Source organism: Pelecanus crispus, chromosome 4 (assembly GCF_030463565.1).
Source record: "Pelecanus crispus isolate bPelCri1 chromosome 4, bPelCri1.pri, whole genome shotgun sequence".
Taxonomy (NCBI): domain Eukaryota; kingdom Metazoa; phylum Chordata; class Aves; order Pelecaniformes; family Pelecanidae; genus Pelecanus; species Pelecanus crispus.
In genome coordinates this window covers 69,483,655-69,498,114 of record NC_134646.1, presented here as the reverse complement: position 1 = coordinate 69,498,114, position 14,460 = coordinate 69,483,655, and the positions used below count along the sequence as shown (strand labels likewise).

General features: G+C 40.1%; 1 protein-coding gene across 1 annotated transcript in view; it reads right to left on the bottom strand.

Annotated features, from left to right (window-relative positions):
• FAM184B (family with sequence similarity 184 member B) overlaps positions 1–10,073 on the bottom strand; it is a 51,742-nt gene extending 41,669 nt beyond the window's left edge. Inside the window, exon 1 of the mRNA XM_075709080.1 lies at positions 9,939–10,073. Coding sequence (XP_075565195.1) covers positions 9,939–10,073 — 135 coding nt within the window. The remainder of the gene's footprint in view (positions 1–9,938) is intronic.
• Positions 10,074–14,460: the final 4,387 nt, after the last annotated feature.

Here is a 14,460-nt window from a genome sequence, read left to right as displayed (position 1 = left end):
ACACTGACAGAATCTGAAATTGCTCAGGAAAGAAATCTTGGAGCTATAAAATACACAATGAAGACAGCAGTCAGACAGATAGATAATGGGACTTCTAAGCAACAAATGCAGAACAAATGAAAACCACTCTCTACATCACAACCATAAGTCTATGATTCACCCCACATCTTGTAGACAGCATGCAGTTATGGTTCCCTCCCCCTTAAGCAGAGTCTAACTGAACTGAGAAAAGGTATACTAAAAAGCAACAAGAATATCAATCATGATAAAAGCTTCCATGCAAGTAATGCAATAAAGCATGACTCTCCAACTCTGAAAGAGACACAGCTAAGAAGGGAACATGAGAAAACTTTGTCAGAGATTAAAATACTGGCATTTAGGTGTTCACTGGTGTGCCATTCGTGTAAACTCCCATTATAGTCCACCAACAGAAATCCAGTCGGTAAAGCTGACAGAGACCCAAGAGTGATTCAGCTCACTGAGGCAGGCACTGTGGTCCCGACTCACTTGCCTAATCTCAGAGATCTGAGATGCCATAGGCATTTAAGATGCCATAGGCACCTGAAACATCCACACAGGAGTTGACAAATATGCCACAGGCTTTGCAGGATAACTATGCTTTTCCGGAACTAGGCACATCATGCTCAAATCAAAAATGACATTAGTTTTAGACAGTTCATGAAACTGAGTTCAGTCCCTAATGGCTGGTCTACTAAATTACTCTCTAGGCTCTACTGATTACATTAGCAGCTTGGACATACAGTACACATGAAGAATGCTAAATTAAAGTATCCTAATCTCACACTGAACCTCATCCATACCACCCCTAGTCAAAAGTATAATGGAGAAGGTAAATACCAAATGATCACTCATCACCTTTTCAATACATGAACTACAAAACAGCTAGGAGGTGGCAGGTTAAAATAAACAGAAGGCAGTATATCATGTTATATTCAACTATGCACAGATGTCCTGTCACAGGAGTCTGTAACGCTAAAAGGTCACATGGATTCAAGAAGTGATTGGACACATTTATTGAAGAATAATCCAGTCAGGGTTATTAAGTGCTAAGATACTTTGGCAGTCTCTGGAAAACTCATACATATCACTGGAGGCAGGGAGAATACTTTACACAAGTGCACTAGAGGCATGCCGTATTCCTGTAACTCTCTGGGCACCATCAGAGACAAGCTACTGGCTCAGATGGATCTCAGCATACAGTGTTTTTTAAAAGATATTTTTCTTTCAGTTTCTCTCCTCCCTTTCAAAGTAGTATTGTAGGAGCCAGAATCAATATATTATTACATAGTTAAAGGGCTACATAATAATACACATCATAATGCTCCACTACTACTCATGTACCCATGTAATTTTTACCCAATGGAGCTAGACTGAATACAGCCACTAATCACATTCCCATTTCAGGAAGACATACTAAGCACATGCTGGACACCTCCTGAGATTGCATCGATGATCACAAAACCAAGAAAATTTAACCACCATTTATCCTCAGAAAAAGCGGAAACAGTCTGAGAAATTTAAATTGGTCTGAATAAACACACCAGGTCTCTGAGCAACCTGATCTAGTTGAAGATGCCCCTGCTCATTGCAGGGGGGTTGGACTCGGTCACAACACCCCCATGCAATGCTACAGGCTTGGGGAAGAGTGGCTGGAAAGCTGCCTGGCCGAAAAGGACCTGGGGGTGCTGGTTGACAGCCAGCTGAACACGAGCCAGCAGTGTGCCCAGGTGGCCAAGAAGGCCAACAGCATCCTGGCTTGTATCAGGAATAGTGTGGCCAGCAGGAGCAGGGAGGTGATTGTGCCCCTGTACTCAGCTCTGGTGAGGCCACACCTGGAATACTGTGTCCAGTTTTGGGCCCCTCACTACAAGAAAGACATTGAGGTGCTGGAGCGTGTCCAGAGAAGGGCAACAAAGCTGGTGAAGGGTCTGGAGCACTGGTCTTATGAGGAGCAGCTGAGGGAACTGGGATTGTTTAGCTTAGAGAAGAGGAGGCTGAGGGGAGACCTTATTGCTCTCTACAACTACCTGAGAGGAGGTTGTAGCGAGGTGGGTGTTGGTCTCTTCTCCCAAGTAGATAACGATAGGATAAGAGGAAATGGGCTCAAGCTGTGCCAGGGGAGGTTTAGATTGGATATTAGGAAAAATTTCTTCACAGAAAGGGTGGTCAAGCATTGGAACAGGCTGCCCAGAGAGGTGGTGGAGTCACCATCCCTGGAAGCATTCAAAAAACAGGGAGATGTGGCACTTCGGAACATGTTTTCTACCCTTGATTGGTTTAGTGTGGACTTGGTAGTGTAGGTTAATGGTTGGACTGGATGATCTTAAAGGTCTTTTCCAACCTAAACGATTCTATGATTCTATGACTCTATGACTAGACGACCTTTAAAGGGCCCTTCCAACCCAAACCATTCTATGATTCTATGATAAGGGCCTCGTCCAAATATTAATGATTACACTATTTTTTTAATTATTCTTTAATTTTTAAGCATTAAAATTTAAAGCTTTAAGCCCCACAAATCTCCAACAGCATCATGTTTATATCATGAACAATGACTGCACTGGATGACCAAGAGGCACTTGTTACTACTCTGACTTTACTCCCTGGCCACACCCTGACAGCATTCACACATCTGGGTGCACAAGTGGGCAGGGGGCTGTACTGTTCTCCAATACCTCGTCTCAAAAATCGGGGGACAAGGACTGTAAGGTGCATTGCCAAGAGTGCAGTGACAATGGACTGTAGTTGCATTGCAATGTCCTGTAGTTTTGAGACAATTAATTATTTTTTTTAAATACTAAGGTATATCAGCATCTTAGTAAAAGCATTTAAACACTGTAAAAACATTTAAAAGTACCAGCTATAGTTCTTCACTGCCCTATTACCAATTCTAGTAGTTTTCTCCTCCTGAATGAAAAAAGCAAAATATTCAACTGTGATCTCATATTTACATCTAAAGGTAGCTCTTATATAACCATCTAAATGTCAGCGCATAGTCACAACCAAATGCTGTAGCTTCCAAAGACAAAACAGAAGACTTCTCCTGGTAGTAACCTGTTTTAAGTTAAAACTGTGTTTAACTGCCTAAAGTCCAAGTCATACAAAGTTCTGAATGACAACTACATTAAAAAGTTACAATCTTACTTCAGATTAATTTCACTGAGTTAATTAACTTAAGAAAAAAAAAAAATCCCTACTTGAAAACAGTCAGTTTGTAGCTTCCTTATGAAATAAAGGCAGTACCTCCTCAGTAATAGGGTCATGTGTGTTCTGCTGCTTCTGAGCCCTCTGGAAGACAAGTGAATATACATTAAGTAAAATGCCAAGTCTGAACCAGCACAGCTGAGACTGAGCTACTGTGCCCCACTGGGAGGCAGGATAAATTAACTCAGTCTTGGTACTGGACGAACTGCATTCACACACTTCCTGATGGCTTTAAGCACAAGCAAGAAAAACTTGCATGCCTATCTGTCCCTACTAAAAGCACAGGTTAAGTCGTCTTCAGCACCACATAGAGACAGTCTGGCTGCGTACAGGGAAGAAAAACAGGTGAATTGTTACAGTGAGATAGCTAATGTGTTTAAGATCTGCCTGTAGAAGTGGCAAGAGAGGTAGTTCTACCTCAGTGTAAAAGATGTTTTAAGAAAACATAAGCACTCTTTTACCTAATGAGGACATGACTTCAGGGAAAAAATAACAGGATACATTATGGAAAAAAGTATTTCATGTACCATGCACAATGCTGACGTGCTCAAAAGCCTAAATACAAAGCTTTAGAATATTTAAGTGAGAATGTCTTAAGCTGAGTTGGCATTGACTTCTAACTGGAGTATAATTTTCTCAATTGTAAAATATTGGCATCTACACACTGGTTAAAGAAAATGTGAGAGGTACAGTTATAGTGTCACTGAAAAGGGTACTTTTATACATTATCCATGAAGAAAATACAGAAATGAAAAAAAGTATAACCTTGCAATTTTCTTTTGTGCAATTAACTGACCACTAGATATTTTATTACCTATTCCCTGTAATGCGCATAGTAATGAAACACACAAGACTTTGTATATAAGCATTAACTAGTGTTCCTTGAAAAAGTGACTTGAATTTAGTATATAGTTTTCATTATAAAGTAGCTTCAAGTTGTTGATTACTAAGGCTGTCAGATTTTCTGTAAATTTGGTATAGTCAGTGACAAATTTGAGTGGTAAGAAGGTAATTGCAATACATAGATGCCATTCTTATAGCTTGAATTAATTTCAGTGACAATTTCTAGCCATCCAAATAATAAGATTCTGGGCTACTTCCAAACAGAAATAGCGGCTTTAGTACTGCTTTTGACTAGTTGATCAACACAATTATACAATATTGCACATGGATTTTATGATCCAAGAGGTCTCTTTTAGTTCTGTAAAGAAAACATAGTCATGACAAGTTAAGAAATCTTAGCCTGCACATTTTTGTCAGCTGGTAGGCAAAAATAATGCTAGCTTTGAAATCTTGATAGAAAATTGTACATAAAAATCATGAAAACAAATACGTCATCAAGTAAAGTACACGGGGTATTGATAGCTCACTTTGCTAGTCTTGTTAGTACATAATGTAAGCAGCTTTATAAAAAGATTCTTTCTCTTTGCCTACATGGAACCTAGTTTTTATATTTCTTGCCCAAAGGAAAAATATTGTTGCTCCAAATGCATGATCCTAGTTTTTATGCTGTTCCATTTTGCTTCATTTCTGTAGAATACTGAATACCTCTCTAGAGAGCTACGATCAAAAAGCCTCAAGCACACAGGAGAGCTCTGGTAGCATAACAACTAACAGCACATCAGCTGAGCCACTGTAAGCATTGGTTACTGAGGACTGTTAACACACCACAGTAAATGAGGTCAATAAACTTAGCCTAAACTATGTGAAAAAGGCAACATATTTCATCCTGAAACATGAGTAGGCAAGAGGAGTTACAGTTGCTCAGCTGATAGGTGCTTCCACAGTAAGCCATTAGAATTCGATCATATTTCATTCCCAAGCTTATCAGCCATTTTTTTAAATGGCAAATAAAACAGGAAAGGTTAAAAGATCTAATATATGCTGCAAAACACTGGAGTGGTGTAAACAGTCTCTATGCCTTCGCACACATACCAGGCCACTTGCTAATTTTTCTGTAAATTTCCACCTATAGAGTGAAGCTAATAGAACTAAATATAAGCGTATATCTCGTACACTTCTGTGCAAAAGTCAGACATCCTTCCCTAAATAACTAATGAAAGTGGGTTTTGCTTCTCTGGGTGATTTTCCACTGAAGCTTATTAAATAAAATTCATATTTTCTTCCCAGCTAACCAAGCTGAGGGGCAATAAACCTCCTGGTGACTGGTGGTGATAAGCAGCCAGAGTATGTAACATTTTCAGCTGCTCCAGATGGAGTCATTAAGGAACATCCGCCTATGCTGCTGCTTCTAGAAGAGGAACACACTTGCTCCCCTTCGACACATCTTTCCCCTGAGAGAGAAAATAGTTCTTAATTGTGTTTTACCAGCAATTAACTTTTCCCTGCATAGGCACTCTCTTCCTCTGTTAAGACTCACAGTATCCAGTATACATACCCCAAATTCTTGCCAGACTGCTTGATTTTTTGACTAACAATCTACTTGAGCAGAAATACTGCAATTGAAAATGTGTACAAGGCTCCCAAATGCTCAATACAGAGTCAGATGAACCCCTAGGGAGAAATTAGTTTGACAGTAACCGTCTACTCTCATTAAAAACATTCCCCCATTTATATCCAGGAATTTGCCTCCAAGAAGGAAACAACCGTTTTGTAGCTTAGGTAGCTCTCTGATCACCAGGTAAATGTCACCATCCAACTCATTCATAATAGGCTTGGTTCCAGAACTGCAGTCCAGAACAGCAGGTTTGGTTTGAACCCCACTGGCAGAGGTCTGAAAAGAAGCCTGAATAACATGGATAGCTGCAGTGTATCTAGTTCTTGCCAGCCCTGCCTCAACTGCCTTTTCAGTGAAAGCTGATCCACTCTCCTCAGCACTCCTCTTCAAGAGTTCATTTGCATTTCTCATCCTATCTCAAGTAAAAAGGGACAGTCCTGAGAATCCATGAGCACATGAAAATCCTGTAATAGCCAATCGATGTTAGCAATCTGTAGCTTGAGGCAGTAGGGAGTGACACCCAAAGTGTCTTATAAAAGTCACCATGCATTTTAAACTCCATGTTATTACTAAACAGATCGGAAATATAAAGAACGGGCAAGCACAAAACAGCATGCCAAGGGTCCAATGTCTGACGGAGAAGTCTAAATTTAATTACTGGTACAAAGTCATGCATTCTGCTACAATCATAAGGATACACTAACTTCAAGTCCCGATTAATTTGAACGCACCAGCTAAATGTGTTGTTTGTATATGTGAATGACAACTACAGATGGACATTCCCATTTGCAAGCAGAATGTTTCTGTTTTAATTTCTATAAGTTCATAAATCAAAGCATAGCTCATCTGGAAATAGCTGCAATGTTATCTGATTTTAAGGTCAAAATTCAGAAGGCCTAGACAGCTCTCATCCAAACTCACTAATCTTACCAGGGCTTTTAAACTTTTTACCTGCATCCATGGGAACAAAAAATTTCAGTTTGCACTTTTTAATATACCCTTTTTTATATATATACATTTTTCAAACAAAACCTGGTTGTGCCACATATTCATTTAGCACTGTGAGCTGAGGCTTTAAAAGCAGAACCTAAACTGTACAATTAATAATAAAACCCTGCCATATTTTCATTAGTGTACTTCAAATGCAGGAAGACAGGTGTCTAATGGTAAAGAAGGATCTGTGGCCACTTCTTCCTTGAAATGCAAAGACCACCTTACTTTTGCAGAAAGAGGGTGGCAGAGCAGAACAGGGAGCCTGACTGAGGTTACAAATATGCTCACTGGTTTTGCTCATTGTGATACCTCAACGTACGTTCTACATGTCAACAGTGGAAAAAGTCAATCTTTGAGAGACGGGCCAGGCATCTAAAAATACTGATAAATGGGCTACAAAAAGCAGTAGCTTGCTGCCCAAAGCAAAGTGTTTCTAAAGGTTTGTATTTTTTCTGCTACAGCCAAAAAGGTGCAGAACAGAAAAATGCACGACTGAAGGTATGAAAACTTACCATATTCTACGTCGCCAAAAAGCAAAAATAGCGGGGCAGTAGAATGGGAGCAGATTTCAGGATCTCTGTGTCCCGATTACCTAGGGAGATTCCCTGTACCAACCCATGTCTTACAATGTAATCAGCACTTCATGCAACGATGGAAACTCGATCACCTCACCCAGTTTGGTTCTGCTGTAAATGCGTTTGCACGCCCCTCCTTCGCCTTTGAGAGTAGGAGGAGGCCGTTGCTGACTATGTAACAAAAACCAGAATGTAAGTCAACCTCTGTATCCTACACCTAATTTAAACATTTTGTATTCATTTCTCCTGGCACAATGCAGAGTGGATGGGTAATTAGATCATTACCTCCCCATCAATGAAAATCTAACATCACTGGGACAGGAAGTTGCAGCTGTGTAACAACAGGCAACAGTATTGCATACTAGGCTAGAAACAGGAAGGCACTACAGGCAATTTAAAGTTAGAAGGCATTTTATTAGAATTATCCCAACTGTAATATAGCCAAGAAAACAGTGATTCAAAAGGGAGCCCTCAAAGTTCCTATGCCAAAAATTATTATAACAAATTTTCCATACAGCCATTTTTCACCTAATCTGGTCTCAGATTTTGCTTCTCAGATGTTTGCTGTTAGTACAGCATTAGCCTACCCAGAATTTAGGAGAGAAAGCTTATGATTAAAATTCCAGTTCTGCCATGAGTTCTCTGTAAGTGTAGTGTTATTGCAGAGAAAACTGGTTCTTAAAGGCCACATTCCAAAACAGAATGATTTGCTTTTCAGAAGTACCTTTTTGAGCTTCAGGTATAAATCATCTTTATTTCAGATGACTGAAAAGTATCCAGAGGGGAAATTCTATTAAAAGTAATCACCCCACCCACATTTTAACAGTAGAAATTTAGCAAAAGCATCTGAAAAAACCCACTGCAATAAAATTTTGCTATAATTCTTTGTACTGGAGTAGGGTTTTTTTCCCCCCCTTTTGCTGCTAAAATAGCAGAACTTTCTTCCCCGACCCAAAGACAAACTTTATAAAGTAATATGAGTTTTCAGAAAGGAATGAGATATTTTTTCCTCAAAAGATTGAGTTGAGATTAGAGAGACTTTAAAAAGAATCACTTTATATAAAAAGGAAGGCACAGAAATCTCTACAGAAAATGAGTTCAGCTTGAGAGTTGAAAATATTGAACAAGTGTTTCTTTGCACAGATCTCATTAATACGCTCTAAGCCTGCTGTTGAGAAACGGAACACCCAGAAAGAGGGAGCTGGTGATTCCTCAACTCTTGTTACTGTGAAGTATAAGCTACCAATTAACAGAGACCCAGCTACTGCTTTACTATCAGAAAAGGTAACACTGTGATTTTTTTTTGAGTGATACTTACGGACAAATTTTACTTAGTTTGCAAAATTGATCAAAGATAACAAGTGACTACCAGACAGAAAACAAGGGAACAACTCAGGACATCTTGATCTAATTTACAGTCATCTTTCATGTACATTTCACTGTGGTTGAGGAATCAGGAATGTTATCAATAAACAGAAAGTGCTTCTCAGAATTTTTACAGATTTCATTGCTCAAATCTATCTGTGTTCAAAATAATAAAAAAAATTTGATGTTTATTTGGATAGTTTTCTTTCAACTACTACAGAATGAAAATGTACCTTGAAGAGTGATGTGTGCATTCATGGGCAAAAAGTAAGGATCAGACTGTGTACAAATACTATTATGCAAACATGGAATCAAAGCACCAGTAAAGTAAGTATTGGTATAGTACAGTAAGTATAATATAGCAAGTATATGTGTAAATATAGGTAGCACCTGTGTATGTATTCATACAGGATATACATTATCACATACAATTATCATTAGATGAGAATAATGGCGCTGTTAACTAGTAAGCCATTCTAACTTGAACATCTTAATGATTGCCTATTGTTTGACCTGTATTTTTAGTCAGTGTTTTTTCATTGCTAAAATGTCTTTACCAATTGCAGTGAGGTTACAGAACATGTAAAAGCTGGATTAGTAAACAAGGGCAGGAAATATTTTTTCTCACTGACAAAGGTGCAGCATAAAAATAGCTTAAAAGATAACTGTCACCTCCTACAGATTTTCTCTTCTTTCTTAACATGGTGTGGAAAGTTATGTTAAAAATATTTTGTAGTGTAGCTCGGTATTGACTAAAAGTTTTACTACAATATACTACGTAATTTAGTCCTGCCTCTGTTCCAGCGAATGTCATTTAAAGTACCTCTACTTATGCACATCAGGAACAATTAAGTACAAGACAAGAAGTAATATAGTACTTTAATACCACAGTTCGGCTGCAGATTTGCAACAATATTACTCGAGAACCTATAAAAAGCAAATGAATTGCCGGCTTCGTAATTCAGGGAAAAAAGCGGATACCGTCAATCCCTCCGAGCAGCACACAGACAAACCCTCTGTCTTCGCAGAGCTTGAGCTCTTCTCGCTATTGTTGCACGCTAATTAGAGCGGTTAAGTGCGAGACGTCGATCGTCAGCCACAAAGGCAACCCGCTAAGGTTGGTCTGTAGCACCCGCGGGGGAACTGTTTGAAAGGAAGTTTGTGCACACCGCTGTTTTCAGCGACCACCTTCTGAGAGAGGACCGGCTTCCCTTCCCTGCTCTCAGACAGGGGCCATCAGAGGAGGCAGCTCCGAGCCAGCCCCGCCGCCCCCGGCCAGGGCAGCCTCACCTCCCTGGGGAGGCTGCAACAGCGAGACTTACCTTAGTGAGCTGGGCAATCTTCTTGCACATTTTCATGTGCATTTCCCGATTGCATTCCTCTGCCGAGCTGCTGCGAGCGCCTTTAGATCCATTGCAAGTCCCAGGCTGATGAATCTTGTTTATGCCAGAGGCCATTAGGCTTGGAATATTTTAATCGCGTCTGTCTGCGTACGCTGCGGGTGGTGCGGTCCTGTCCCTGCTGCTGGCCTCCCCCGGCGCGCCGTACGCGCTCAAAGCCCCACAGCGCTGGAGGAACTTCAGCCCCAAACAGGGCAAGCTCCGGCCGCTGCCCCTCTCCCTCCTGTGCAGATGTCCCAATCCTTCAGCAGAACACCCAGGCGAGGAGGCAGAGAACAGCATGTGCAAACATCCTGATCGGGATTTTTTTTTTTTTTTCCCTCCCCTTCTCTTCAAATGGTTGAGCTTCCGCCAGAAGATGCCAGCGGCTGGATGCTACAAATTCCCCACAGGAGACGCTGAGCCAGCCATACAGGCAGCAGCACAGACGTTGCTGGGGTTCTGTTACAGAGATCGTCTGCAGATTAAATCAAACGTTGTTACCTTCTTGGGCTGCCAAAGGATTGCGGAGGTCATCAGAGAGGATGGTGTTGGCACCTTTCATAAACTCTGTTATTGGGGCAATCCTCTCTAAGTCCGGATGGACCAATAAAGAGATGAAGAAAGCCTTGTTCAATTTTTGCTGCTCAGCTGAACGCAGAACGGAGCAGTTCTTCCAGCTAAGAGGCGCACCTGAGCACAGCTGAGCCGGGGAGCAGTGTCCAGGATCTGGTCCGCCTGCCTTATCCAAAGAGACCGGTCACTTCCCCTCAGTTACACTAAAGGCATTGGAAAGGTGCCAGAAGAAAACTGACAGTATTACAGGTCATTTTTTTTTTTCATCTGCAAGCCGTTCCTTCTCTTCAAAGAGACCAGGCTTCTACATGTTAAAACAAATAAAAGGACAGAAAAGGCAGAAAAAAGGGCACAAAAAAGGCAAGCTTTAAGATCATGGGATTTTTAAAGAAGAATGGTTCAGTAAAGTGTTATGCAAGAAGAAAGTGGTTAGTGGACACGTTTAAACAAGTCTAGAAGAGAAAGGGGAAGGAGGAGAAGGCAAAGCAGGGTGAAGTCAGAGAGGTGGAGAAGAGGAAAAGGGAGAAAGAACAGGTAAGAGAAGCTGAGAGCTGCTCAACACCCCTTTGATGTGTCACTGCAGCCGGTACAAGAGACCCCATGGAGCAGGCCGAGGGCCCCATCTCAGCTCACGCTGGCTTGCAGCCCGCCAGAGGGGACAAGAGGCTGCCTCTTCCCCCCACCCCATGCAGGGAAGGCAGCTTTCCTGTCTCACCTCCTGGCAATACTTTCCGTCCTTCTCGGGCCAGAGGCTTCCACTTTGATGGTGGTGGGTTTGAAAAAGAGCTTCCTTAGGACTATCAGAATTGGGAAGAAGGATTATCCGGTGCCAGCTAAGGACAAGGCAAAAAGAAAAAGGGAAAATCCGCAGCAAAAAAGGGAAATCCTCGATGAGGGCAAAAAGAGATAAAGCACTGTTAAGAATAAACCCTCCAAGAGGAAAAAGATCAGGGCAGAAGAAGAATGTCTGCAGGCAGTGGAGAGAAGGAGGAGTGAGAAGATATAAGAGAAGACCTTGGGACAGAGAAACCAAACCCTTAAACTGCTGGAAGAAAAGGCAGGACTCTACATCTCCAGAGGCAGAAAGAATCTTCACTCCAGGAATGAACGGAAATGAAGACTGACTGAGAAACTCAGTGTAGGAGAAGGGAAAGGCCAGGAAGGAAAACAAAGATGGTCACAGTTGCTGGGAGTTGCTAAGCAGGGAAAAGAATTTTAGCCCAGATGGAACATTAATAAGAAAAGGTAGAAACAGAGCCTTGTACACAGGAGTGACTAAGTATAGTTTCTTCATTCATTGGCAGTAGTGTCCAAGATGCTCCTGCCCGTGACTGAAACTTTTTCTATAACTAGGGCATAAGGACATGCCATTGTCAATTGTCTGGTATCTGATAAGACGTGTACTCACACTTAAGTTTAACTCAGTTAATATGGTTATAATATCTTCCCTACATGCTCACCAATTTGAGAAAAAGAAAGTGTAGGAACTTAATTATATGTAAAATTTTGATAAAATTGACAAGCTTATTAGCACAATCAAGAGAACACAAAGGGGTAGAGCAATTTCCTAGCACCTTGTTTCCTCAGAAAAAGAACAAAACTGAGTGAAAATAGAAAGCAAATTAAGAAAAATGCAAAAAGTTTTAAAAGTACTTACAATAAGTTACCTGTGTTATCGCTCTACTAGACAGACAGTAACATTCATGTTTTTTCTACTGAACAGCAGAGGACACACTGGACCTGAATGCATGGCTGGACAGAGACTTGAGACACACAAGCATAGCCAAAGCAGAGGAGCACAGATCTTCAGGTACACTGGGAAAGGAATAAACCACTGAAATATTTTCAAGCAGGCTGTTTATGTATTTTGGGGGCTTAGAGGGAAAAACTTGAGGCTTTGGTACAAGACGGTGTGTTAGCAGAACATAATTTGTCACTGGTAAATTATTCTGAGTCCAGACAAGACTTGTGAGCCAATACTTCAAACATCGGAAAAGCTTCAGTCGGATCTCATGCACCAGAAAATGCAACCACAGAACATAAATTCATAGGTGACTCAAGTTCATTAGTTCCACCACTCAAAAACGCCACTTGATTTCAATAACAGAATTTCAGCAGGTAATGCCAGAGCTTTCCAATGAGTATTTGACCTTTTTTTTTTGGTTTTCTTCCGTCTAATTTATCTAGGGATCAACTATAGATAAGACAACAAAGCAAGGACGTCACAAAGCATAATTTAAGTGTGTACTACACAAATGTGGGTTTTGTGAGAACCACATGGAACACACAAGTAGACTACAAAATGTTCTTGAACTTGGGGCAGTATATGGCAAAGATAGTTTAAAATACAAATTAAAAGTCTAAACAGAAAACATACACACACACTTCTGCTTGAATTATTATTGCTGCATTAGTTTTAAGTAAATTATGAGAGAAGGTGGTAATGGCACTACAGTCTTTGCAAGTCTATGAGTAACTGTACACAGGTTTATAGCTTTACTGCACAGAAGCATTCACTAATTTACCTTTTTATTATAAAAACCAAGTCATATATGAGTAAAAGACTATAAGTCTTCCATTTTCGGTACGTCCTGCTTGTTGAGTATGCAGACTATATAGCTTCTGAAATCTTCATAATCCCCCTTTGCAGTCCTCCTAACTCAGCCAGCTGTGGTATGCATAAGAGAGTTTAGAGACCTTTGTTCTACAAACTTTAGTCTTCTCAACCTTTGAATTTGGAAGATGATACCACATAGACTATCATTATATGAGAGCATGTTCTTTCTCTTACTTTGCTGGTGGATTGGCCATTATTGCACAACAAAAATTAGATATTCTGTTCATCACATCCTTGCAAAATTTTTGTTCAGGTCTGTTTATTTAATAATATAATATTGAGGGAATATTTACTGTTCTCAATCAATGAGGAAATAAATAGGGCTTCTGATGAGCTTTGACTTGGAATCAAATCCTTTCTTGTTTTAGAGGCATGTGTGGGGAAACCAAAAATCAAATTACTTTCCCCCTTCAGTAATGTTTTTATAATGCCTTTCTCCATCTGTCAAAAAGAAAAGAAACAACTTGGAACAAAATCTGCATGCAAAGTAGGTAATTTTTGAGTTCTTACCCTTTTTCTGTGGTACCAAAGCAATTTGTCATTGCTTGGTTAACATAAAAACACTTTGTCCTGTCACATATCTAGTCTATAACAGTGACTCAGATGTCAGAAACATTCTCTGATAGCTGATCAGTCAATGTCAGTAAATCTTTAAAAGTGCCTCTAAGTCAACACCATCAGGATTGTCAAATGGGAAAAGGTGCAATTCTGGATATGGTTATTACAAAATCCTTGCCACCAAGCAAATTAGCTTTAAACGGCCGAAACAAATTTCAGGTAGGCTTTCATAATACATATATAAAATTCTTAACACCTTGCATGATTTAAACATCAGTATAAGTTAAGTAAGCTGTGACCCATATGGATCAAACTCACACAGTTTATCTCACTGTCTCAGCTGAAACCTAAGTCCGTCAATCCAGCATTATTTATACCTACGCATAAAAATCTTTCTGTCATATACAAGGTAAGACTAGCTATTATTAAGAAATCCACACACCCCAAATTCCAAGACATAAAGAAGATGTTTCTGCTGCAATTGTTTAATACATAAGTTTGCACCTGTTTAACATATTACAGCTTTCCCAAAACACAATTAATGCAGAACCCAGTTCTTCAACTATTTTTCTGAAAACTGGTACTACTGAAGTCAGTGGGATTTATGTATTTATTTATTTATTAATACATGAGGGCAAAGTTAAACTGATCCCCCAGATTACACTCTTCTGCTGTTTTGCAGTCCAATAAAATTTGCATTTGAAAATGCTAGAA